This window comes from Solanum verrucosum, unplaced genomic scaffold (assembly GCF_900185275.1).
Source record: "Solanum verrucosum unplaced genomic scaffold, falcon-dt-bn FXZP01000020.1, whole genome shotgun sequence".
Lineage (NCBI taxonomy): Eukaryota > Viridiplantae > Streptophyta > Magnoliopsida > Solanales > Solanaceae > Solanum > Solanum verrucosum.
Genome location: NW_026019903.1, coordinates 419,523 through 446,549, shown reverse-complemented (window position 1 = coordinate 446,549; position 27,027 = coordinate 419,523). Strand labels below are relative to the sequence as shown.

Here is a 27,027-nt window from a genome sequence, read left to right as displayed (position 1 = left end):
AGATTAAGGAATAGGGCCATTTTGATGAGTTTTATGAAGTTTATATGTTTATAAACGAAAAAATACAATTTAAACTTTGTATATAACAAGTGTATAAAAAATTTACAACCGATACTAACTAAAATTTATTCTTTACAAAATAAAACTTAACGATGTTTTTGTTCAACTTACGTGTAGTGTAACAACTTCTTGTGAATGGCGGTCACCGTAGCGGATGCAGCATGCAGATATATAATTCATTCAATAAAATTACGATAAATAGTAGATCTGAATCCATTATAATATATAAAATAGACGAGTATCTGCATTCATTCGATAAATAGTAGATCTGAATTCATTATAATATATAAAATTGACGAAGAGCCACAATTTTTATTAAGCATATTAAAACACACGAAAAAATCAAAAAGAATCAACATCCTTCTATATATAACCTTATTATAAAGAGAAATTCGGATGAACCTCTAGGATGCTTGTGGCTCCCCCCTGTATAGAACAATAAATAGTTTATAAAAGGAAATAATGTCAAATTCATAATAAAACCATTAAAGGAAAGGTCATTAAAGAGTACATTTACACAATAACCTTGATGAGTCTATTAATTATACGTAATACTTAATTGTTAAATGAAGAAAAAATAAACCTTTGCCTCTTTTCTCACATTTGTATCAACATTTGTAAATTCACACCACAGAGTAGCTTGGCTTTGGCTATTGAGTTTATCAAATCTATTTTCCTTTTTTTCGTCCCATTTTCCAAGGACGAGGACGAGGACGAGGACGAGGACGAAGATGAGGACGAAGAAGTTGTTGATGGCTCGGGTGAGCGCGAGCGTGAGCGGGTACGACGCCTAGCCGTTACTCTAGGTGGCATAGGCACGTCCGAGCCAATTAAGTCAGGAAAATTGAGCCGAGCTTTGGTACCCCGAATCTTGTAAGCGGCTTGGTCATAAGCCAATGCTGCATCCTGCGGGGACTCATAAGTTCCTAGCCACAGCCTCGCTCCTCTCCTATTTGGATCTCTTATTTCGGCTGAAAACGTGCCCCACTGCCTTCGCCTCACTCCTATGAACCGCCTCCAATCTTGTGGCGCGCTTTCTTCGCGTTCGCGCTCCACAGATGTTTCCTTTGTTTCCTCCGGAGGCTCCGGTCTTACGGGGGATTCAAGTGAATTTGAAGTAGGAGTATTAGGCAATAATGTTGTGCTATCTAAACTCATTGGTGAAAGAGTTTCGAAAAAATCGGAATCATCATCATAAAGAAGATGTGTGATAGATTCAAGTTCATCGAGGCTAGGTAAAGAGAAGATTTCATCATCATCAATTGCAATATTCATTCTTCTTTTGGATGAATGAAATTTTCACTTATTTGATGAATGTAATGTAATAGTCGTAGTTGAACTCTAATGCTACATATATATAGTACTTCTTGTGTCTCGGTTTTATACGATGCTTTTCGTTTTTCGAGAATTAAATAATTTAAGTTTGATCATGAATTTTTTAAATGGCATTTTCAATTTTTTTGTAAACTATTTAAAAAGTACTATAAGTCACAATAATTGACAATTTAAAATATTTACGGTAAAAAATACATTTATTTGAATCTCAAAATCTGAAAAATATCACATAAATTGAGACAAAGAAAGAGAGTACTTAACTTATTCACCTACCACTAGTCCTAATATCTTTGTAGGAATTTCTAAGAATATTTCCCTTCATTGTACTTGGTATTTTTGGGTAACATTTCAAGTTTATTATCTTCTCTCAATCCACCTAACACTCACTCTTTGACCGTCTCGTTATCTCAATGTGATAATTGGGTGAATTGAATCGAATTTGGATAGGTCATATTGGGTCAAGACTCAATCCAATCCAACCCAAATTTGTTTGGGTTAAAATGAGGGGGGTCAAATCAACTCTATTCAATTTTTACTAAGTTTTTATTGTTTTATTTGTTCTTTTAAAATATTTTAGTAACTAACAAAATTATTTTTGTCTTTATCATGGATATATTTAAAATATCAAATTAATAAAAAAATAACAAGATTTTCTCATAAATATTTGTATTATATATCAATTCAATTTTTAATGAGTAGAGCTAATAAATTGGCAGATTAATAACCCGTCTAAATTTAAATGGATTGGATGTGTTGAGTTTGATTTTGTCATTCCTAACGCCACCTCCAAACCCCCACTCCCTTTTCCTATTTGTTTCCATAACATTTTATTACTCCCTCTGTTCAACAATACTCGTTTACTATACTATTTTGGAATGTCCAACAATACTTGTCAACTTTATGAAATCAATGGATAATTTTACACTTAGTTTCTAATTTACCCTTATCATTAATTGTAGTCATTTATTTATTACATTTTTCAAGACATTATATTTATTATATTCAAAGTGTGATATAATAAAATTACTCTTATATTTATAGTTTCTTAAAAATGGGCAAAATCAATAATTGACAAGTGTTGTTGAGAAGGGGGAGTAGATAACATATAAAGACTTGGGAAAAGACAAAGATACCCTTCAACTTTCATTTATTACAGTAAAACCTCACTAAATTAATACCTGGTTAATCAAAAATATCTTTAAGATAATATTGAGTCAATGAAAAAATTCATTCATTTCGATAAGATAATATATTTTTAGAAGACCCCTATATAAATATATAGTCCCATTAATATTATAAATTAATAATTCTTTAAAAGTAGAAATATATCTAAGACAATTTTGTGAAATATGATTCTATTGTGTTTTGTTCTTTTGTTAAAATTTAAATCTAATTGAACCTCATTTCTAACTTTCTTATTGCATCCAAAAAGTTTTGGTGTTGTCTTTTCGAAATGCACCATAAAATTGAGAAGAGTTCTAAATGTGATAAGTGTTTCCTTAGCGTAACTGGTTCTCTGGTATTATATCATCTTTAACTTTATCATCCACATCTTCAACTGGTTCTAAATGTGATAAGTGTTTTCTAAGCTCCGGACCTTTGGACATGTATCATTTTCACCCATCCAACAAGTTATTAACGTCCATTTTATTGCGTAAGCCGAGATCATTAATCATGACCTCGAGTTCACGAATGACATTTTCATAAGTGAGTTTATTTATTAAGTTCTCTGGGATTTCATACCCCAACAAATTTTGTGATATCGAATCACTCTTTAAATTAATAAATATTAATTTATCGATTAAATAATACCTTTATAAATAATAATATTTTATGGTCTCATCTATATTAATTTAGTGAGGTTTTATTATAGTTGACTTTACCTTAACCGTTAAACTGAAGTTATTCTTACCTCTGTCGTTACTATACTTATCATTTGTTCCCCTCTGTGGACGGAAATCCCCAAGTCCGATTTGAGTTATATAAGGGTGGTGGTTTTTTTAAAAAAAAAATTGGGTAATTTTAAGTGATTTGGAGATTTCCGTCCAATAAATGATAAGTATAATAACGACAAAGGCAAGAATAACTTCATTTTAACAGTAAGAATAAAATCAACTAATAAATAAAAATTAAACGGTATTTTTAACCCTTTCCCGTAAATAACTTTTAAGACAATAGTTTTTTTATTTATTGCAAGAGAAATAAATAATGCATTGTAATTTTCTTTCTGAAAAGTGAGAAAGCAACTGTACTTGCAAAAGTTCAGACTTATTTTAGATCACGGGAATCCTTGCACGATTATAAGAGATATTATTTTGTTCTCTCCCCTTTGTTTACTTTTACATTTTATTACTATAAAAATATTTTTTTCACTTAAAATTTGTTCAGTTTAAAATAATTAAGATATAAATTATTAATGTATATTTATTATTAAGTTTTATTCATTTTTAATATTTTAATTATTTTTAATAATTATTGATATTAAATTAAAATTATTATTTATTTAGTAATTCTTGTTATTTTGTTATTTGAGTTATATATTTCTCATTACAAAGTGACTAAGATTTCGACTTACCATTATAATAGGGGCTTAAATATATCTCTATCATATCAAATATGGGTCATATATATCCTTTTCATATGTGATTATCATTATTTTAATTTTTAATTTTTTTTAATTTTTTATTGTAAAAATATGAGAAATAAAAAGAAAGAAGCATGAATGAAAAAAGAGAAAAAAGTAATATAAAATTTTCGACTTTTTTTTTACGGCTATATCGTAAATTATATATTTTTTTGTCTTTTAAAATAATTGAGATATTTATGATAAATTTTATAAGAAAGTTTGTGAAAAGATAAATTATATAATTAAAATAATAAATTTAAATTAGAAGTTGAATTAAAGAAGTCAAAAAAATATGTGTGAGCAAGATCAAATATATCCATACATAATTTTTTTTTTTAAAAATTGTTTTATACTTTCATTAGAAGAAAAGGGTACATTTAAATCATTTATATGACAATAGGGATATATATATATATATATATATATATATATATATCCACTTTTGTACCAAAATTATATCGACTCTAAATAACAAAAAAAGAAATTTATCAAATGATCAAGTATAGTAGGGGGACCGCTAATTGGATGGATTGAGACCGGTCTCATCATTCACACAATCTCATATTTATTGATTAATCATGTGAGTACGAATTCCGGCAACGCATAGCGAATGAAAGTATTCAATCTGTCCTTTTTTACTTGACACGTCTATTAAGAAAATATTGATTGGTATAATGAGTTTATCATTTTATCCTTATTAATTGATAGGATTCCAAATATATTTACTCGCTACATTTTCCACAAACATTAACACATGTTAATAAATTGGGGTATAATAGAAAAAAATAAATTGTTTTTTCAATCCACTTTTGTACCAAAAATATATCAACTCTAAATAACAATTTTTTTAAAATCAAATGATCAAGTATAGTAGGGGGACCGCTAATCGGACGGATTGGGACCGGTCTCATCATACTCAGTTACACACAATCTCATATTCATTGATTAATCATGTGAGTACACGTTCAGGCAACGCATAGCGAATGAAAATACTCAATCTGTCCTTTTTTACTTGTCAAATTTTGACTTGACACATCTATTAAGAAAATATTGATTGGTATAATGAGTTTACTGTTTTACCATTATTAATTGATAGGATTCCAAATATATTTACTCACGACATTTTTCATAGACATTAACCCATGTCAATAAATTGAGGGTATAATATAAAAAAATAAATTGTTTTTTCTTGATTTGTCAAAAATGACAAATAAGGGAAATCAAATTAGGAAAAATTAGACAAGTAAAAAGGCACAGAAGGAATAAATAATTATGCTCGATAATTTGTCGGATATCAATATTTAAATATACTAATTTGCTAGTCAATCAATAAGTTATCGATTGATTTAGTATCAAATTAGTAATTAATGGAGGTTATTAAATAGTGTATCTGACTCAATCATTTCATGCTACTTTCTTTCACTTAAACTCATCAATATCAAACAAAATAATTAATGTTAACTCTACCTAAGTTGATAACTTTATAATTGTAAATCATAGTTTTTGAGGGTGCATGCAAATAAGTATTTGTTTAACAAATATACTTACAACAAAAGTATAACTATGATAATTCTTAACGGGTACATAATTTACACAATAAAAAATTTGAGTAATCCACCCCCACATCAATTAACCGCTAACTACAAAATATAAATTCGTTCACCAACCATTAATTCGATAATGTAATACCAATAAATCAATTTTATAATTAACTTATTGATTATCATTCAATTTTAAACCATCCTAAAGTACAATAGGTGCATATTTACTATATATAATAAGTGAGAATATCTACTACTTAGCACATGACAAGTGTTGAGTGATATGTGCTTAGATAGTGTTGTACATTCTTCTTTTATGGTTATACCTTTAAAATTTATATTATTGGACAATTTAACACCATCAATTACCTACCTCATTTGGGCCCATTTATATATATATATATATATATTTACTATATATAATAAGTGGGAATATCTACTACTTAGCACATGACAAGTGTTGGATGATATGTGCTTAGATAGTGTTGTACATTCTTCTTTTATGGTTGTACCTTTAAAATTTATATTATTGGACAATTTAACACCATTAATTACCTACCTCATTTGGGCCCATTTATATATATAATAAGTGGGAATATCTACTACTTAGTACATGACAAGTGTTGGATGATATGTGCTTAGATAGTGTTGTACATTCTTCTTTTATGGTTGTACCTTTAAAATTTATATTATTGGACAATTTAACACTATTAATTACCTACCTCATTTGGGCCCATTTTATATATATATATATATATATATAATAAGCCACAATGCAACTATCACTGTAACTATCTTGTTAGCTTTCAACCAAAAGCTAACAAGATTTTTAGTGACATATTTATTATTTAGTTAAATAATAAAAGCTAGCAAGTGTTACATGTGCTTAGATAGTGTTGTACATTCTTCTTTTATGGTTGTACCGTTAAAATTTATATTATTGGACAATTTAACACCATTAATCACAATAATTAATAACTTAAAACATTTAAAAAAAGATATGAAAATTTCGATGACTCTCCAAATTTTATTTGTGTCACATAAATTGAGACAACAAAAATAACATATATTGGGTCCATTTTTATTTATTTGTCTTTTTTTTTTTGTGTGTTTTTTATATTTAAAAATTGCGTATAAATACTATAAATCATGATAATTGACAACATAAAATATGTTTTGAAAAAAATACAAAAAATTCAACTGATTCTTGACGTGAATCTATCGTAAAAATACTATAAATCATGATAATTGACAACATAAAATATTTCAAAAATAAAAATATATAAAAAAATTCGATTGATTCTTGAAATTAATCTATCGTTACAAATTATGTATAAAATATAATAAATCGTGATAATTAACAACTTAAAATATTTATTAAAAAAACATAAAAAAAAATTGACTGATTCTTAAAATTAATCTATCAATGTCACATAAAATGAGACAAAAGTAGTAATATGTATTATTTAATGTGAAATTATTGAAAACTACGTAAAATGTATTGTAAATCTTAACAATTAACAACATTTGATTGACTCTTTAAATTTTATCTATGCTACATACCTTGAGACAAACGGAGTAATATATATTAAGTATTTAAAATTACGTACAACCTTATTGCTTTCTGTAAGCTTCAAATTATGTGGTCATTTTTTAGGCTGATACAAGTTTTGTACATTTTCTATTTAATTTTTTTTTAATATTATAAATCGCAATAATTAATAATTTAAAATATTTTAAAAAATATATTAAAAATTCAGTTGGTTTTGGGAATTATATTTATACTATATAAAATGGGACAAAGGAAGCAACATATATCATTTACAAATGACTTAAAAAACATTAAAAATTACAATAATTATCAAATTAAAATATTTAAAAATCTATATAATAAAATAGGTTCACTCTTAGAATTCTGTCGGGCTCACATATATTGAGACAGAAAAAATAACACATATCATTTTTAAATTATCAAAAAAGTATTATAAATAATAATAATTAACAACTTAAAATATCTAAAAGGCATTTTAAAAGTGTTAATTTTGTAATTTTATCCATATCACATAAATTAGGACAAAGTGACCAGTAATGTAGGTTATTTGAAAGTTACACAAAAAATATTATAAATCACAATAATTAATAACTTAAAACATTTTTTAAAAAAATATGAAAATTTGGATGACTCTCCAAATTTTATTTGTGTCACATAAATTGAGACAACAAAAATAACATATATTAGGTCCATTTTAATAGTGTCAAAGAAAGTACATGTTTGTGATAAAAAAACTTATTCCTTTATCCACGCAAACAATCGCTTCAAAAACTCCGTTATTAGCCCCAAAACATACCATTTATATTATTGGGCCCGTGCATAGCACGGGCACCATTATCTAATAAAGTATAGAAGTATTAAAATTAACGATAAAAATATAATTTATTTAAATTTGAACGGATCAATTTGTTTCAACCCATTGTGAGTTGTGACCCTATGATCTGCCCATTCATTGGTTTCAACGTATTTGATTTTTTAAGTTTTTTTAATCAACCTATTTAAAAAAGGAAAAATTATTTGATTTGACATATACTAATATCTACTAATTCAATTCATATTTTTTTTAATGATTATCTATTATCTAATTATTAGTTAATTAAATATCAGATTTAAAGTCAAAATAAGTTTAAATACATCACTTCTAAAAAAAAGAAGCTTAAAATAGAACACTATCTACTTAATTATTTTCCTAATTTGCTCTTTCACATCAAATCAATTGATTCTCTCCTAATTCTTACTGTAGCAACAATCATGGTAGCAAGTTTGAGTCTGTCAACCCCATGGGCGGACCTATTGTAGCGGAAGGGGGCTCTGCCGAATTCACTGACTTTTCTGTAGACTCTATATTTGCATTATACTATGAAGTACAATGTATATATATATATATTTCCTGCGAATCCATAAACCCACTGAAGCGTTTGACCAAGTCGTCGTTGTGCACCCAGCAAGACCGTTGACCCCCTGCGGAATGTGGGTTCAAATCTCGGTTAGGCACAAATTTTTTGGATTAATTTCTAAAAGCGTGTTTATATTTAAAAAAAATAGAATATCGGTAAGGAAATAGTATTTGTGTCGTAATTAATTTTTTTTAAAAACAAAAAATGGGTAAGAATTAATTAAAAACATAGGTGGGTTTATATAAGAAAAAAATTTAAAAACCAAAAATTGTTAAATGAAAAAAAAAGGGAAAATAGTATTTGTATCGTACTCAAAATTACAATATATGACTATTGATTTCTACTCACATTCAAAAAGTTTTACTCATCGTAAATAATTTAATAATAACCTTAACTAAAAGGGTATCTATAATTTTTAAAAAATTTGCTCCTCTATGATTGTTGGAGCATTTAATGTCATAGAATGAGTACAAAATTTTTAAACGAGTTGTCAACACCCTTACTTATTAACCACATTGTTTTTCCAGCTCATTTTCATTTCTTTCTGGCTCTTTTTGGACAAGAAGAAAATCATTAGATTTGATCGTTTTGTTTTCTTCTTTCCCACCCAAATCATGTGAGATGTCTAATGCATGGCTGAATTTTTTATTTATTATAATTTCTATATAAATAAATTTAAGACATATCAACTACTCATCAATAATTAAAATTGTTCCGATTTCAGTAATTTATAAATACTGAGAAGTGATATGGAGAGTGTAGGTTGTTTAAGAAGAAAGATTTAGGGATAACGGTCTGAAAAATATCCCAACTTTGGTCGAATTTGTTGTTGCGATACTAAACTTTCATGAGGACCTATTACCTCCCTAGACTATTTAATACCGTATTTTAAACATATATTTGCCCACGTGGACATAAAAAATAATGCAAAATTATAAATAGTAATGTGTCCACATGGTCACATATATACCTTTAAAATACACTATTAAACAGTTCAGGGGGTAAAAAATACGGTATTAAATAGTCTAGGGAGGTAATAGGTCCTCATGAAAGTTTAGTATCGCAATAACAAATCCGACCAAAGTTAGAGTATTTTTCAGACTCTTATCCCAAAGATTTAGTAGTTATTTATTTATCTTTTATCTATTGTGACAATCCTATTATGCATTAAAATTAGAGTACTTCTTTACAGGGATGGAGGGTCGGAGGGGGTACTATATGCAAAGAGAAAAGGATCGAAGGTGTCAAATTAGTCGGAGTTACTAAAGAGTCGTTCGACTTTTAAAAAAAGTTTTTATCGTTTTATATTCTCTTCATCACTTTCATATTGACAATTATAGCAAAACAAATTTAGAAATGAATCTGATGAAAAATTTAGGTATTTATTCTATTTATTAATCATTATAAATTTTGAGAGATCAATCTATAAATTTTGAGAGAAAATGATTGATCGTTACTTCTATCCTGGAGGCTCTCCTGCCAAGAAGACCCTCATTTGGTCTATTATTTCTTCGAAAAAATAAAGCGAAGCAAAATGCATAAACAAAGAAGCAGTTAATTGACTATTTCTCCTCACTTGATCGTTCTTTGTTGTGCGAATAAATAAATTTTGAAAATAATTTTTTTCTTCTTTAAAATGACTTAAAATATTGTTTCTTCATGAACATTAGTCACTTTTTGGAAAATTTTTCTTCGGGGAATTTGAGTTCAATTCCAAAACTGGGCCTATATCAATTTTGATAAAAAATCACTTTCACTCACAAAATTTTAAAAATAAGTCAAATAAAATATATGTCCCAACTCCCAACACAACTTCAACATATTATTTTTTAAATTTTAATTAAGTCTATGACCAAACTCTAACAATAAGTCGCTATTTAGAGCTGCTGCAATCACGCAATTCACATTGCTATCAAATATAAAATTATAATTTTTAAAAACAACAATAGAGACAAAATTATAAACACTGTCTAATGTGTCATTTATCATATATTTCATTTTACTTGAGTAGTGTGGTATAAAATTTCTTTATATACTTTTAATTATTATTAATGGAAGGGAAAATTAATAATAACAATAATAATAAATTTAATATAATTTCACAAGTAATTTTTTTTAAAAAAAATTACAAAATTATCATCTTTATTTTGAAAGGATAAAGAAATTACTTTACTCTCCGCTCAAAGAAAGAGAAAAGTAAAAATAGTCATCATTACTATTTTATTTTAGGCTTAATCTATCGGTGCCCCTTAAAGTTGGCACGAAGTTTTATTTGGACACTTCAATTGAACGATGTTCATTCTAGACACCTCATGTACAGTTCAATTGTGTCATTTTGATACTTTTTTCCAATCAACAAAATTATATGAGGTGTGTATTATACTCGTGAATGACATGTAAAGTGACAAATTAAATGATGACACCCTGCTTTCCCATTTGCAGAAAAATACCCCGTGCCCCCAGCCCCCACCCCACACTGCCTTGTCCAAATACCTATCTACTTGCAGACATCCCCGTTCCTCCCCTGATTTTTTTTTTTGTCCAAAGCCCTTTTTTTGCATAACATCTGGGCACACACGGACTTACACACCATGAATAATTTAATACTTAAATCTCGAAATAGGTCAATTCTTAAATTTCTAAAATAATTTTCATCGTCTTATTGTAACTATAGTTATTAACCATTGTTGGATGTTTAAGTTTGCAAAAATGGTGGCTTAAAATGAAGAAGAAGAAGAAAAAAAATAAAAAGTGGACTAAATAGGGTTTTCACGCGCAGTCAACGAGTGTATTATACTTACTAAGCCATGTAAACAAAAAATATCAAAATGACACAATAGGAGTCAACATAAGATGTCTAAAATAAACATCGTCCAATTAAAATATCTAAATAAAATTTTATGTCAACTTTAAAGGACCACCAATGAATTAGGCCTTTATTTTAACCTAAGAAAAAAATCCATGTCAATATCTCTATAAAATAATACAGTAAAGGAAAGCAAAGTGTAAGACAAAAAAGTAACCAGCATAAATTTTGTGGAGTTGAGTTTTATTTTTTTTTAAATAATTGACAATGTTGTCTGTTTATGAAATTTAGTCAATTTCTTTTTTAAAAAAATCTTTGAAAAAATTTTAAGTTCCAAAAACTGGTCATATTAATTTTTGGTGAAATTTCATTTTCACTCACAAAATTTTTATAAAAATTCAAGTAAAATGCATGTTCCAACATAATTTCAAGTTTTAAAAGCTATTTTTCGAACAACATCAAAAATTGATTATTTTTTTTAAATTTTAACTAAATTAATGATCAAACGCTAATTTAACTTGTATAGGTATCCTATGCACGACTGATGTCACAATTAGTCGTTAGTTTAAGGATTTGACTAATCACGCAATACCAATCGGTATCTAATATAAAGTAATATTTCTTTTTAATATCTCATTAGAGTTATTAAAATTTATCTAGTATAACAATATACACGATTATAAACAGTGTCTAATGTGTCCCCATTTTTTCATATTAAATTTTACTGGAGTAGCGTGGCATAAAATTCATGATTTTTAATTGTTGTTAAAAGGAGGGGAAAAATAATAATAATAACAATAAATTTAGTTTAATTCCATAAGTAAACTTAAGGAGGATAAAATGTATAAATTTTTTATTTATATTTTTGAAAAGTTAGAGAGATTGTTTCTGACTCCCAGTTCAAAAAAAAAGAGAAAAGAAAAGAAAAAACCATCTCCACTATTAACCTAAGAAAAAAAATCGCCTATAATACAATATCAACTTAATTAACAAAAGTAGTAGGACACTTGATTCGGTCTTAAGCGTGTGGAAGAGGTGGCCTATGAAATGACTTTTTCTTCAGGGTTATCAGGAGTTCACTCGGTGTTTCATGTCTCTATGTTGAAGAAATATCATGGTGATTGCAACTTCATTATTCGTTGGGATTCGATCTTGCTTGATGAGAATATGTCTTATGAGGAGGAACCTGCAAGCTGCAACTATTCTAGTTAGGGAGGTTCGCAAGTTGCGGTCAAAGGAGATTGCATCTGGAAGGGTTTAGTGGAAGAATTGGCTGGTTGAAGAGTCCACTTGGAAGACTGAGACTGATATGCATGGAAGATATTCACATTTTTTTGTTGAGTCAAGTATTCTTTCTTACCCTCGTTTTTCTCTTGACCATTCGAGAACGAACAATGAGTAAATTGATATCTCATGTAACGACCCGTTAGGCCGTTATGAGCACTAAAACTTGATTTTAGACCCTCAATCTTGGTATCTCAATATAAAATTTTAACTTATGTACATCATCTACAAAAAATAATAATTAATATCCCTCTATAAAATTTGATTTTAAGCCCTCAATCTTGTTCAGACCGTCATGACAGTTGACTGGTTTAACTTCATATATTTTCCACATGAGGTCCGTATACATATTTAATTAAAATTTAGATATTCTCAAATTAAGTTTACGTGGTTACAAGTTAAATAGTGGCAACAACAAAAAATGGACTATCCATCTACTCTTCAAGATTTTATATTAAAATAATTTTCACCAAAAAAAGAAAAAAGAAAAAATAAAAAATCAGTCAATTAAGTGACAATCATTTCTGAATTATTCAGATTTATTTGGGGGTAAAAATCTTAGCACGTTATTATTATGTTGTTTTCCTGGAAACATAAAACCTTTTGGTGATAACGAATGTTGTCAAATGTCACAAAAAGTATATTCTAATGTTTTTGCCTAATTTAGTGTTTGCAACATTATTGAATAAACTATAGGTCTGGCCTTTTAATTTCGATGATTAATGAGATACCAAAAAGACAGCTTGGCGTAAGGAGCGGTTCAACAAAATTCGTGCCCTAAGGCCATATATTATTTTGACTCATTAGAAATAGTTTTTTTAAAAAAAATCTATTTTGAAGTTCATTTTTTTTTAGCTTTTTGTGTAACTAAGAGCTGGTTTGGTATTGATGTTGGGAGGGTAGAAGTGCTTTTTTTTTTTTAGAAAAAAAAGTATTTCTTTTAAAAATTAAGTATTTGACTAATCCTTATCTGCTTTTAAATGGAACCAGAATTTTTTTTTCTGTATTGGGAAGAAGCTAAAAATTTTCTGTTTCTTTTTTTTAAAAGAAAGAAGCAGAAAGAGAATATTATTATTTTAAAAATATCTCTTATATATATACATATTTTTAAAAGTTTCCCTTTTTAATTAATTAATTAACATATCTCATAAGTTTGGTTAATTTTCATTCAAGAGTTATTTTTTATCTTTACATGATAATATCTTTTATCTTATTTATGTTTTTATATTATTATTTATATTTATATTGTAGATATAATTTTACGTATTATTTTACAGAATTAGAAATAAAAGTAACAACAATATTTTTACAAGATTAAAAAAAGAGAGAAAAAGTAACAATTAAAAATTTAGACCCGCCTAAAAAAAATAATAAATAACAAATTTTATTTTCTTAATTTATGTACTATTTTATTTTAATTTGTTTTTTTTTTTAAACTTTAGAGTATTATAATAAAAACAAAGATAATAGCTAAGAATGAATCCACGAGAATAGGTAACAAATAACAAAAATATTTTTATTTTCAATATTTTCAACAATATATGTACAATATTAAAAATATAAAATTATAATTTTTTAGAAAAACAATAGAGACAAAATTATAAACAGTGTCTAATGCGTCATTTCACATATACTTCATTTTACTTGAGTAGTGTGGTATAAAATTTCTTTATATACTTTTAATTATTATTAAAGGAAGGGAAAAATAATAATAACAATAATAATAAATTTAATATAATTTCACAAGTAAATTTGATTTTTTTTTTTTTACAAAATTATCATCTTTATTTTGAAAGGATAAAGAAATTACTTTATTCTAGAGGTGTGCACTATTCAGATTAAACCGAATAACCAAATCAAATCAAACAAAATTTTTATTTTAGATTGTATGAAATTTTGGTGAAATTGAAACTAATATTATTATGAGACAACATGAAGATTAAATTACAATACAAGAATCATAATCAGTTTTAATGAATGATTTGTTGTTAGACTCCATAACTCAAATTATGGAAAATTTACAACTATTATATTAATTATTACCAAATAATAACTACTACTATCACTTTTTTTCTTTCTAATTTACGTTTTAGTGTTGAAAATTTGAAGTTCACTTATTTTATTATAAATTGGAGTATTTTTGAAAATAGGTAAAAGACTCATAAATATCCTTTTTAATTTTTTTTGTCTAAAAATATTCTTAATTTACAAAAAAGAGACTGATTTTGAATTTCAAATGTAAATGAGAAAATAACTACCAAGATTGAGTGAATAAAAATAAGGAGAGATTTGTGGAGTGAAATAGGGAAGGGATAAATGTTGTTTTTGAGAGTTAGGATTTATGTATCCAGCGTTTGGGCTGGGGTTTGAGAGTAAAATAAGGGATTTTGGAAAATTTTAGAACTGGTAGGGAATAATGGACATTATGGGAAAAAAATGTGTATATATGTAATTTATCCTAAAAAAATACTATTGTTATAAATATTAAATATTTTCGTAAAAAAAGATTAAAAAAACAATTAAATCAATCCGGGCCACAAATCGGCCCTTTAAAGCCCATGGGCCCATGACTCTGCCCAACAGTGTAAACCTAGAGAAAAGGGGTACATGAGTTGTGGGCTAGGCCGGGCAACCAAACTCAACTGTTGAACCCGGCCCGATCCGATATTGGAACTCGATTTTCTTATTCTTTGTATGTGGATTTGTTGCATTTGAGTAGAGAGTCTTGCAGAAATGACATCTCTACCTCCCCGAGGTAATGGTAAGGTCTATGTACATTCTACTACCAGACTTCACAGATAGAATTTCATTGGGTATTTAATTATTGTTGTTGGGACGAGCTGATCCGGTCCGATCAGTTGACAACTTTAATGTGTTTTAAATACAAATGCTTAGCAAATGAAAAAGAATCAGATCTACATATGAATAAATATGATAAAAATATAATTAAATAATAAAAATATGATCCCTATAATACTTAATTAATTGTAGAGGATCTTTTTGTAGCTTTGCTAAATAGATTTAAATTTATGTGTATTGTTAGTGCCATGAAAGTTTTTTGATGGAAGTTTTTTTTTCCAGGGTAAACAAAGACAATACATTAATTTAACTTAATATGAGTCATTACATATAAGTGGCATAATAACTTGCCTTCTTGGGATTGTTCTTGGGTGAGTTATGAGTAACATAATAATTGTTAATTTTTAGATTCCGTAGCGGTCTTTTCAGCCAAATAAAAAGAGTTTCTATTTTGTCTATTTCCATTTTATTATTTTTCTTGTTTCCTTTTATTTGTCAAATTATAATTTGACATACCTATTAAGAAAATAATGATTGATATAACAAATTTACAATTTTATCTTCATTAATTGATAGGTCCCAAATATATTTACTAACTACATTTTAAAGTCATTAACTCAATGCAAAAAAAAATAAATTTTATTACATGACATTAAAAAATATTTTTTTGTTTTATCATATTAAATTTATTTTAATGATAAATGTGTCACGATTCAACCCACCGTGCCGTGCGGGCACCCACTCTAATACCTAAGCATAAGAACCCTCAATCCCAATGTTTTAAAAATGTAGAAAACAGGAATAATTGACGAATAAAAGAAATTCATATAATATAAAACAAGAGTTTAAAATGACTCAAAGTTCAGACTTGTTAAGTAATTAACTCCCCAAGGAACTAGTCTTAATAGGTACAAGAGCTACTAAGAGTACAACGTAAAACATGATAACGAAAAGACACAGCTCTCGCCATGCGGAAGGTAAGATATAAGTTGTTGGAGATTTCCTTCGCCTTCACCTATGAAACATCATTGATCATGCAACAAGACTATGCCAAAAAGGCATAGCAAGAGTAGTATCAGTACAACCACACGTACTAGTAGGCATCGTCGGTCAATCCAAATACCCACCGTATAATACAAGAAATCAACTGGCGAAACCTGCAATAAGACCAATCGCTCCTTCACCTTTATATTTTGCCTGCTCTTACCATTCTGGATATTAACATCATGCTAGTTCACTTGCCTCTAACCTCTTACTCACTTCGTCGTGATTATACCCAATAAATCAATCAATCAATTCCCTAAGAAAGTGTTCCAATACACCGCTACCAACTCGGCCAACCACTCACGATACACCCTTATGTTTTCCTCATCTCTACTCAACTTACAATCCCACCTTACACCTATCTAGGCTTATTATCTAATTATAGTACCACTCCCTTAGTGGGAAAACACAACTACCAACACTATCACTAATGTCACACCCCAAACTCAAGGGGATGAACCATTTGCTACTAGCGCATGACAGCCACACGCAATCAAGAAATCAAACAAGTATATCTCGGCTTAAAACTAAGTCATCGGTCGACAAGGCCCCTGCCAACTGATCTATAAAAGAAACAGCTACTCCCAGGAGATCATATAAATAAATAGCCAACTAGCACAGAAGTCCGGATTGGGCCGTCGAGGCCACCATGATATCTATACCAAAACTAAAAGCAGGTATATATCAATACAATACATCAAACAACTCACAAACTTTAGCAAACCAACCACATATGCCAGTATGGCCATAATGTAGCTATACACCCCACACACTAGTCTGCAAGCCTTTCAGTGTAATAAAGATTAGCGGGACAGGGCCCCAGCCTACTTATAAAGATATATGCAACAAAAGGTAACAAACCTCCCAACTCCGCCATGGGATTTTAACGATGACGGAAGCCTCTATCTTGATTTGAAGGGCCGCGTGACTTTATCTCTAGCTCCGGAGGAAAGGGGCTAGCCAACTGGATAAAAGTCAATCCTGCTGTTGAGGAAGTCTACTCAGTCGTCTGTCAGGACCTGCATGCATGAATGCAGCGCCCCAGGCAATGGGGCGTCATTACAAAATAATGTATAGAGTATGAAAGACAATAGTCTATGATGAGGTATCCAAATATACTGGAATAATCTTATAAATAAATCAAGGATAAGATAAGTGTATTGACCTGCTCCTAAATCTAAACTTATCAAAAATAATAAAACAACAACATAACCAAGCCCCCATAAGCACGACAGGTACAAACAACACATAAGACCACCTATTCAGGCCCCCATAAACCCGGAAGGTGCCAATCAACCTATATACCCCTACCAGTAGTCCCCTAGCCCCGTAGGCAATCACATAGCCCTCTTAGGCATTAATATAGCCCCTTAGGCAGCACATAGCTCTCTTAGGCATCAACGTAGCTTATAGACAAGACATAGCCCTCTTAGGCAACAACATGGCCCTGTAGGAAGCACATAACCTTCTTAGGTGTCAATATAGCCTTGTAGGCAACTCATAGCCCTTATAGGCCCAATATAGTCCTATTAGACAACATCATAGCCCCCATAGGCCGTTCATAGCTCAACAGCTAACCACAATAGCCCCAAGGGCAACAACAAACAATTAACTAGGCTGAAGGCGAGCAATTTAGCTATAAACAATATATATATGAATAATCTCCAAGTCGTTCTTAACTTAGGGTCTGTCTTAACAGATCGTGAATCCCTAAAATGGGGGGTTATAACCATCCAATCAACCAGCCATTCAAAATTACATCTACAAGATCACTAACGCTAACTATATCTAAGAAAACATGTCGAACGAAGGGAATAGCCTTAACATATCTTTCCAATGAACGCTCGAAAGACCGTAGTTCCTTCACGAAAGTTGTTCCTTATGTCCTAAGCTTTGCAAACACTATATATACATAGATGGTACACACATTCATTATGCTAGGATTCCATAGAAACCCTCTCTTAAGCATTCTCTCTCGTTTTGGAACTGAAATGACTGTTTCCATGGCTAAAAATGTTAAATAGCCGACACACCATATTTCTTTAGCCGACCCGAATTCTGCCCCGGCATCCCCTAGTAAAATCCTCATAACTTTTTACTCAAATGTCTGTTTGATACGGGGTTTTGTGCGTTGCAAACTAGATTCGTAGGCCTTCGATTTAATGGGTAATAGGCCTTCTAACTCTTTATATATTGAGAGAAAACATCCAATAAATTTGACCCAGATTTCAAAGAAATCTTTAAAAAGGAACTTATGATAACTTCAAAACTTGAGATAAAACCCTTTAACACTTAAAATATGACATACCACATCCTGTTTAATTTATTACTCACCCTCTTTGTCTTCCCACGAAGGTACCAGTTAATTTAGACGTTTTGGAAAAGTTAGAGTGTTACAACTAAACACCACATCGAGCCTCAACAATAATACCCATGCCTACATAGTAAGTGACAAAGATATCACCCGGGTCCCTTAGTTCCCATTTACTATACTATAACCAAATTGCAACTCTATCATCCACAATTTATTACACAACCAGGTATCTACAATTAACTCACAACATTGCAATCCCCACCTATAAGAACATAGTGTACAATACACCAATCATTCGAGAAACACGTCCAATTCCACATCATCAATAATGCAACAATTACACATATAATATAAGTCAATGGCCCTCTCATGGAATCCAGTCCCAAACTGTTAGTGTACCGGTTTGTGGTATCCAATCCATTGTTTATGTCGGAACGTGGCAACCGATCACTAGTACAAACTGGTCACCAGATACTAAGAGGTGGCTAGACTTGGTTACTAGGAGGTTCTGTTCGTCGGGCAATCACACTGACGTGACATTACCTCGGGCCTTGGTGGTGGTATGAGCTATACAGGGTATTGAGCTAAATGTGGGGAACAAATTATGTCAGAATAAAAGATGTTCTATCTGGGCAACAAGAAGACCTTTTTCCTGCTGGGACTGGTGACCGCGCTGTGCAAGCGAACGGGAGTGCTATTTCTTGACACCGACGAGGTACTTCCAATGGATCTCCCCATTCACCATCTTTTGATTAGGCAAGGTTCTACCTCTAGGAGCAAGAGGAGGAGGACATGTCAGGCCAAAAACAGTTAGGCAGCTGCGGATGCGGATAATGAGGGAGGGGAAAATGGTGTAGGTGCTGACACTTTTCGCATTTGATCCCAGCCCCCACTCTTAGGTGCACAGGTAGAGGAGGACCTGACAGCCGTCCGGAGGCGATTAGGACACTCCTTTGCTAACCCCACTCCACTTCCACCAAGCACTGCTCTTAAGGTTGAGTTGTTTTACCGCCAGTTGAGTCAGGAGATTAGGAAGGGTTTGGTGAGGGATCGTCGAATGGCCCGAATGTGGAACACTATTAATGTCATCTTCTCTTGTGTTACCCCCGACAGAGAGATTTCCAGACTTGAGCCAGAGGACTACACGCAGTTTCCTATGTTGAATGAGGTCTGGTCTGGCGTGATACCCCCGGACGACCTCGACTCTGATGATGACACCTTCCAGTCCTAGGGATCCTGATTGGACTTATCGCTTTTTCCTTACTTTTTGTAGCACATAGATGTTGTTTTTTCTGTTGTTTTTCGCAACTAATGATTTAATGCTAGGTGTTTTATAATATATTCTCGATTTGTTGAGCACTAGTTGAATTGCAGGGTTAACTTATATACGATATTGGGGTTTATTTGAGTAACTTGGGAAAATAGAGGAGGCAACCTGAGGTTCTGCCTCACCTCGTCCCGCTCTAGCAGTAGAAATCCCGCTCTGGCGGTCCAGTCCCGGTGGGAGTAATCCCCCCAAGCGACTCAGATGGAACTAGAACTCGGGACAAATTTTTTTGGGGTTTTTCTTACTCTTAAACTTTCCTTAGATTCCCCGACTATAACTGGGAATTTAGGATAATTCCTTTAGCTAGAATAATCATTGTCTACCCTTGGGTTTACCCGATGGCGCACGCACTCCATCACCCATTTACGTTACTTTAACCCTACAACATACTCGTTTCCACGATACACCTAGACATTCACACGATTATTAGTTGGTCACAACGCACGTCCATATTCCATTTACGAACCACCTCGTAGATTATTTAGATCCTCGCACCGAACTTAGTCATGACTTTCTTTTCACAAAAAGTTTTCACGGTACTCAAGAAGTTACAACTTACATAGCTTCAACAATTTGGCTAGCATATTACATATATCCAGGTTCAGACACACATTTACTGTGCATATAATCATATCATCACATCTAAGCAAAAACTACTTTCACCTTCACAGTTAATTTAGGCAATAAGAAGCACACATTCACAGTTTCACGTGACAACTCACAAATAAGTCCAAATTCTTAATTAGCTCGTTCCATAGATGACCATTACTGGTTATCCATGCGTTTAAGCAGCACCTAGGGCCAGATACCAATTGGAACCTTTTCGATTCCAATTGACCTTGCTTGTGTGATTCCTTCAGCCGTAACTACAACGTCTAGTTCACTTTGTGGAGATATCAATTGGAACCGAGAGATATCAATTGGACTCAACTCATACCACAAGTGACACTTGCGCGAAATGAGAGAAAGGAAGGGACAACTTCCTAGAATGCTTCATAGCTTCATGAAGATCAGATGTGGACGTCAACACACCCATCCGTAGAAGTTTACTCCACATTTGATCTTGTACGGGGATATCGATAACCTGGGCTCTGATCTCAATTTATCACGACCCAACCCATCGGGCTATGCGGGTACCCACTCTAACACCTAAGTAGGAGAACCCTCAATCCTAATTTTTAAAAATGCGGAAAATCAGGAATAATTGATGAATAAAAGAAATTCATCAAAATTCATCTAATATAAACAATAGTTTAAAACAAATCAAAGTTCAGACTTATAAAGTAATTAACTCCCCAATGATCTAGTCTAAACAGGTACAAGAGTACAAACGTAAAACATGATAACGATAAAACACATCTCCCACCATGCGGAAGAAAAGATAGAAGCTACTGGAGATTTCCTTCGCCTTTACCTATGGAACATTATTGATCCACCAACTAGAATATGCCAAAAAGGCACAGCAAGAGTAATATCAGTACAACCACACGTACTAGTAGGCATCATCGGTCAACCCGAATACCCACCGCATAATACAAGAAATCAACTGGCGAAACATGCAATAAGACCAATCGATCTTTCACCTTTATATTTTGCCTATTATCATTCTGGATATTAACATTAGGCTAGTTCACTTGCCTCTAACCCCTTACTCACTTCGTTGTGATTACACTCAATAAATCAATCAATTCCCTAAGAAAGTCTTCCGATACACCGCTACCAACCGACCAACCACTGACGATACATCCTTACATTTTTCTCATCTCTACTCAACTTACGACCCCACCTTACGCCTATCGAGGCTTACTATCCAATTATATTACCACTTCCTTAATGGGAAAACCCAATTACCAACATTATCACTAAACACCACCTCGAGCCTCAACAATAATACCCATGCCGACATAGTAATTGACAAATATATCACCTGGGTCCCTTAGTTCCCCCTTACCATACTACAACCAAATTGCAACTCTACCATCCACAGTTTATTACACAACCATGTATCTCCAATTAACTTACAACATTGCAACCCCCATCTATAAGAACATAATGTACCATACACCAATCATTCAGGAAACACGTCAAATTTCACATCATCAATAATGCAAGCAATTACACATATAATACAAGTCAATGACCCTCTCATACAACCCAAGCCCAAACTGTTAGTGTACCGGTACGTGGTACCCAATCCAATATTTATGTCGGAACGTGGCAACCGATCACTTGTACGGACTGGTCACCGGATGCTACCCTACTCACAACATATAGTCAAATACTCAAGTCCCTGACATGTATTGCTCTATGGTCAATTCGGTAGGTTTGCTACTACCGTTACGTTTTACTTATACGCAACCATATCATCTAGCCACCAGTCAACAACACCCCATAACAATAGGAATCACCACTATTTCCAAACCCTAACTCATCAATTAGGAATATGCGCGTAATCAATTCCATTTTGGTGTACAACAAGCCTAAGCATGAATTCTTCTGTCAATTTCAACATACTACGCAGTGAATAACGAATTTGAAACTACTCAATCTAAATAAACCTAGCCTACCTAGGCGCCAAGCATTCGTAGAGGAATTATATATGAATTTCTGGTTTTCGAATGACGGGACGGTGGATTTGACCAAGAATCTGCAAGCTATCATTATCTCCATGCTAGAAATCTCTTTCTCCTTCTTTCCCAAGCTTAGGGCAGTTTTGGAGGATTTTTGGGGTGATTTACATTTAATTTAGGTGTTTTTGGAAGAAGGAGAAAATAAGGTTTCACGTTATTTACATTCTGCCTCGCCCAAGCCGCTCTGGCGGCTACTTACCCCGCTGTGGCGCCACCGCCCTAGCGGTATCTAGCCCGCTCTGGCGGGACAATGGCCCAGTATTTTCCCGAAGTTTTTACTTTGCCTAAATAACGACGGTTTGGATCGTTACAAAATGAGTTGAGAGTGATTTTCGAAGATAAAACTTTAAGATTTTATTGATACAAAAAAAGTTTAATGACTATAATTTGTTAGATAATTTCTCATAGTTCAGAATTTTTTAAGATATCAATGCAGATATATATGAGGAAGATATATAGCTAGCAAAACCCTCGATAGCTCATTAATTTTAATATCATTTATTCTAGAATCTTAATTCATGTTATTGAATTAATATGTAATAATCTCTTAAGTAACTTGTATAAAATTAAATCAAAAGATAAGGTAGCCAGATTAAATTATCCCTTGATAGCTCATTAAATGTTACATTTATTTTTTAGCTTAGGGTTGTTTTTCAAATAAAAAATATTCAGTTTCAGAAATCAAAAGATGATATGAACGTGCAAGTATCCTTCTCGAGGTCTAAAATGGATCTAAATTCAGAAATATATAAACGTTACTTTGTCGTTCCTAATATATAATAATACTAGCATATATTAAAAAATCGAGTTAATTATCTCCCTATTCTAGAAGGTATCAATAATATATATTGAAACAAGAACCATTGATTTTTTAAAATAAATACTCCCTTCGTCCCATATTAAATGTTACATTTTTAAAATACATCGTTTTTAATATTTTACTCTCGTCTCTTTTCACTAAATTGTATACTTTTTTAAGAATAATAAGACAAAACAAATTTTATATTAAGAATACTTAATACAAAAATAAATAATTTTATCTCGATTCTATAAAATAATGAAATAATTATATTGAAGTAATAACTACTTTTAGTAACCTTTTTATTCAAACGTACGGACTAATATAAGGACTGAGGGAGTATATCAGTACTTATTTTATAGAGTATTTTATTTCTCTTCCCATTAATTTGTATAATATAATTTATATAACTTTTTACACTTTTGATGTTTGTAATTGTATAAAGGAAAAAGGGTCAAATATGTCACTAAACTATTCGAAAAGGTCTAGATATACCCCCGTTTAAAGTTTGGCTCACTCGTGCCCTCACAGTCCAACTTTTCGTCTAGATATGCCCTTATGGGCGTTAAATGCCAAATAGAATTGTCACGTCATTTTTCCATTACCACATGACATTTATATTAAAGGGAAAATGATCAAATATACCCCTAAACTATTCGAAAAGGTCTAGATATACCCCCCTTTTAAATAAACTACCCGACCCGTTTTCAACAATTTTTTTAAATTTTTTGGGTAAATCCCAAAATTGAGTAATTGACAAATAAAAAATAGGAAAAATATGAAAAAAAATATATAAAATTAACGCCAAATATTCGCAAATAAATATAGTAACCTTAAATTCAACAATTTTTAAATTTTTTTTTTTTTTTGATAAATCACGAAAATGAGTAATTGATTAATAAAAAATATGAAAAAGACTTTTATGCTGAATTTTTAGGTTATATTTTTCATATTTTTTATTAATCAATTACTCATTTTTGGGATTTATCGAAAAAAAATAAAAATAAAAAATATTGTTGAAATTGTTGAATTTAAGGTTACTATATTTATTTGTGAATTTTTGGAGTTAATTTTATTTTTTTTCTTCATATTTTTCCTATTTTTTATTATCAATTACTCATTTCGGGATTTATCGAAAATAATTTGTTGAAAACGGGTCTGGTAGTTTATTTAAAAGGGGGTATATCTAAACCTTTTCGAATAGTTTAGGGGTATATTTGACCCTTTTCCCTTTAATATAAATGTCACGTGGTAATGTAAAATTATGTGGCATTTCCATTTGGCATTTAACGCCCATAAGGGCATATCTAGACGAAAAATTGGACGGCGATGGCATGAGTGAGCCAAACTTTAAACGGGGGTATATCTAGTCCTTTTCAAATAGTTTAGGGGCATATTTAACCCTTTTCCCTTGTATAAATTCGTTATTTTGAGTTTATATAAAAATAACTGAATTATACAAATATATCCGCAAATTATATAAACCTGCGAATATACAAATCCGTGTGTTATACAAACGAGACAGCTAAAAATTATAGCTACAGCCCGTAAATATGCAAATTATATCTATGAATCATAACTAAGTTTATTATAGTGACTATTTGCGAAAGTTCCCCTTTTTTAAATATAATAAAAACCCATAACGCGCATAACATGGAGGTGCGTGCTTAAACTGGAATCATCACAGAAACTCTTATATATATATAAAAATAATAGACGTGAATAAATTGCAATGTGCCAATATATATATATAGAAGTTAGTGTAAACGCTTTCCTTTCACACCACAGTAAATTACTCCAAACTCCACTAAGTAAAAAGTGCTACAAACAATTATAGTAATCAAAACAAAATGAATCCAGTTGATGATGAAAAATTCTCATCTGATTTTGATTTACTTGATCAATGAAGCAATATCTTCAAAATGATTTCGATTTTTCTGAATTTTTTTCGCCCTCAAGCAACGTTGAATTACCTAATAGTCCTACCTCAAGTTTTGGTAGCGTTGGTAACACATTCCTTGTGGAAACAACACCGACTAAGGACCAAACACGGGGCCTAGTGGTGGCCAGTGGCGGATCCAGAATTTTAAGATCATGGGTGCTCACTTCTTAATATAAATGTATAATTATTTTAATTAAAGTGAAAATAAAAGTCTTATTATTAAAAATAAGACTTCTAGTCATAAGTTACCGAGTGGACTACGATTAATATTAATATATATATATATTATTTTTTTTAGAAAAAGAACCTTCTAGTAGTACGATTCTCGATGACCTTTCATATTTTGAAGATATTGAATAATTGTATCATATCGCAAATTAACAATTACAAATATTTATGCTCTGAAGTTTTAAAAGCTTAAGTTTTTTTGTTGTAATAAATGAGATATAGGAAATTAAAAAAGTGAAAAAATAAACTAAACAAAAATTTAAGATTGAAATGTTAAGCGGAAAAAAGGGCGAAGATTGAAAAAAAGAAAAAAGAAGAGAAAATGTCTAGTAATATATGAAAGACGTTAGTAACAAAATTGAAAAAAGTTAAATGCTTCAACCGAGATTCGAACGCCCAAACTCCCCCGCGTGCCGAGCGCGGGATATTCAGCTTCCAAACCAAAGCAGCTAAGACACCTTATTATTTCTGGGTGCTCAACTATTTAATATACTAGTTTTAAAAAAATTTCTGTCTAACTTTACGCATTACGCGTTGAGATCGTGGCTGCTCGAGCACCCGAAACCTACAACGTAGGTCCACCCCTGGTGGTGGCGCGTGATGAACATCATCACGCGACAGAAGATGATTGGATGAGGTATATTGGAGTGAGACGGAGGCAATGGGGGACGTTCGCGGCGGAGATAAGAGATCCGAATTGAAAAGGCGCAAGGTTGTGGTTAGGAACGTATGAGACCTCAAAGGATGCAGCTTTGGCTTATGATGAAGCCGCATTCAAAATACGAGGCTCTAAAGCTCGGCTTAATTTTCCTCACTTAGCTGGCTCAAATATTTCAAAGTCAGCTAGAGTAAAGGGGAGTCATCGTTTACCTTCGCCCTCAACATCATCATCTTCTACATCAGAAAACGGAGCAAGGAAAAGAAAAATAGATGTGATAAATTCAATAGCTAAAGCTAAATTAGTTTGTCATAGCTTAATTAAATTTACTGATATTGGTATAGCTATTATGAGTAAGGAAAGAAGTTGATTTTTCTCGTGTTTGAACTTGTAATTTATCCATTCTCTTTTATTGTCATTTTCTAAAGATATTATATTTATTACTTAGATAGATAAATCATTTTTTGTTCTATCATAATTTTTTCTATCAAATATTTAACTTTTATATACAGCTAGCTAGTTTACCTTTTTAAAAATATGAAATTTGAAATATTTATAGTACCTGCTATAACAGGTAAAGATGATTATGACATGATAAAAATGTTATATTAATTATATTATTATTTTAATTGTTTAAATTGCCTCATGAATGGCGCCATAGCGAAAGTGTTTTTATAATGATGGT

The 27,027-nt window shown here is 31.1% G+C and overlaps 1 protein-coding gene and 1 pseudogene across 1 annotated transcript; one reads left to right on the top strand and one right to left on the bottom strand.

Annotated features, from left to right (window-relative positions):
• Positions 1-657: 657 nt before the first annotated feature.
• Positions 658-1,351, bottom strand: LOC125820609 (ethylene-responsive transcription factor 2-like). Its single transcript, XM_049500024.1, has one exon. The coding sequence runs from the start codon at positions 1,333-1,335 to the stop codon at positions 658-660; it is 678 nt and encodes a 225-aa protein (XP_049355981.1). The 5' UTR covers positions 1,336-1,351.
• Positions 1,352-25,414: 24,063 nt separating this feature from the next.
• LOC125820226 (ethylene-responsive transcription factor 13-like) lies at positions 25,415-26,712 on the top strand (annotated as a pseudogene).
• Positions 26,713-27,027: the final 315 nt, after the last annotated feature.

Coding starts and splice junctions, on each gene's coding strand:
- LOC125820609 (XM_049500024.1), bottom strand. CDS start 1,335: ATGAATATTGCAATTGATGATGATGAAATCTTCTCTTTACCTAGCCTC.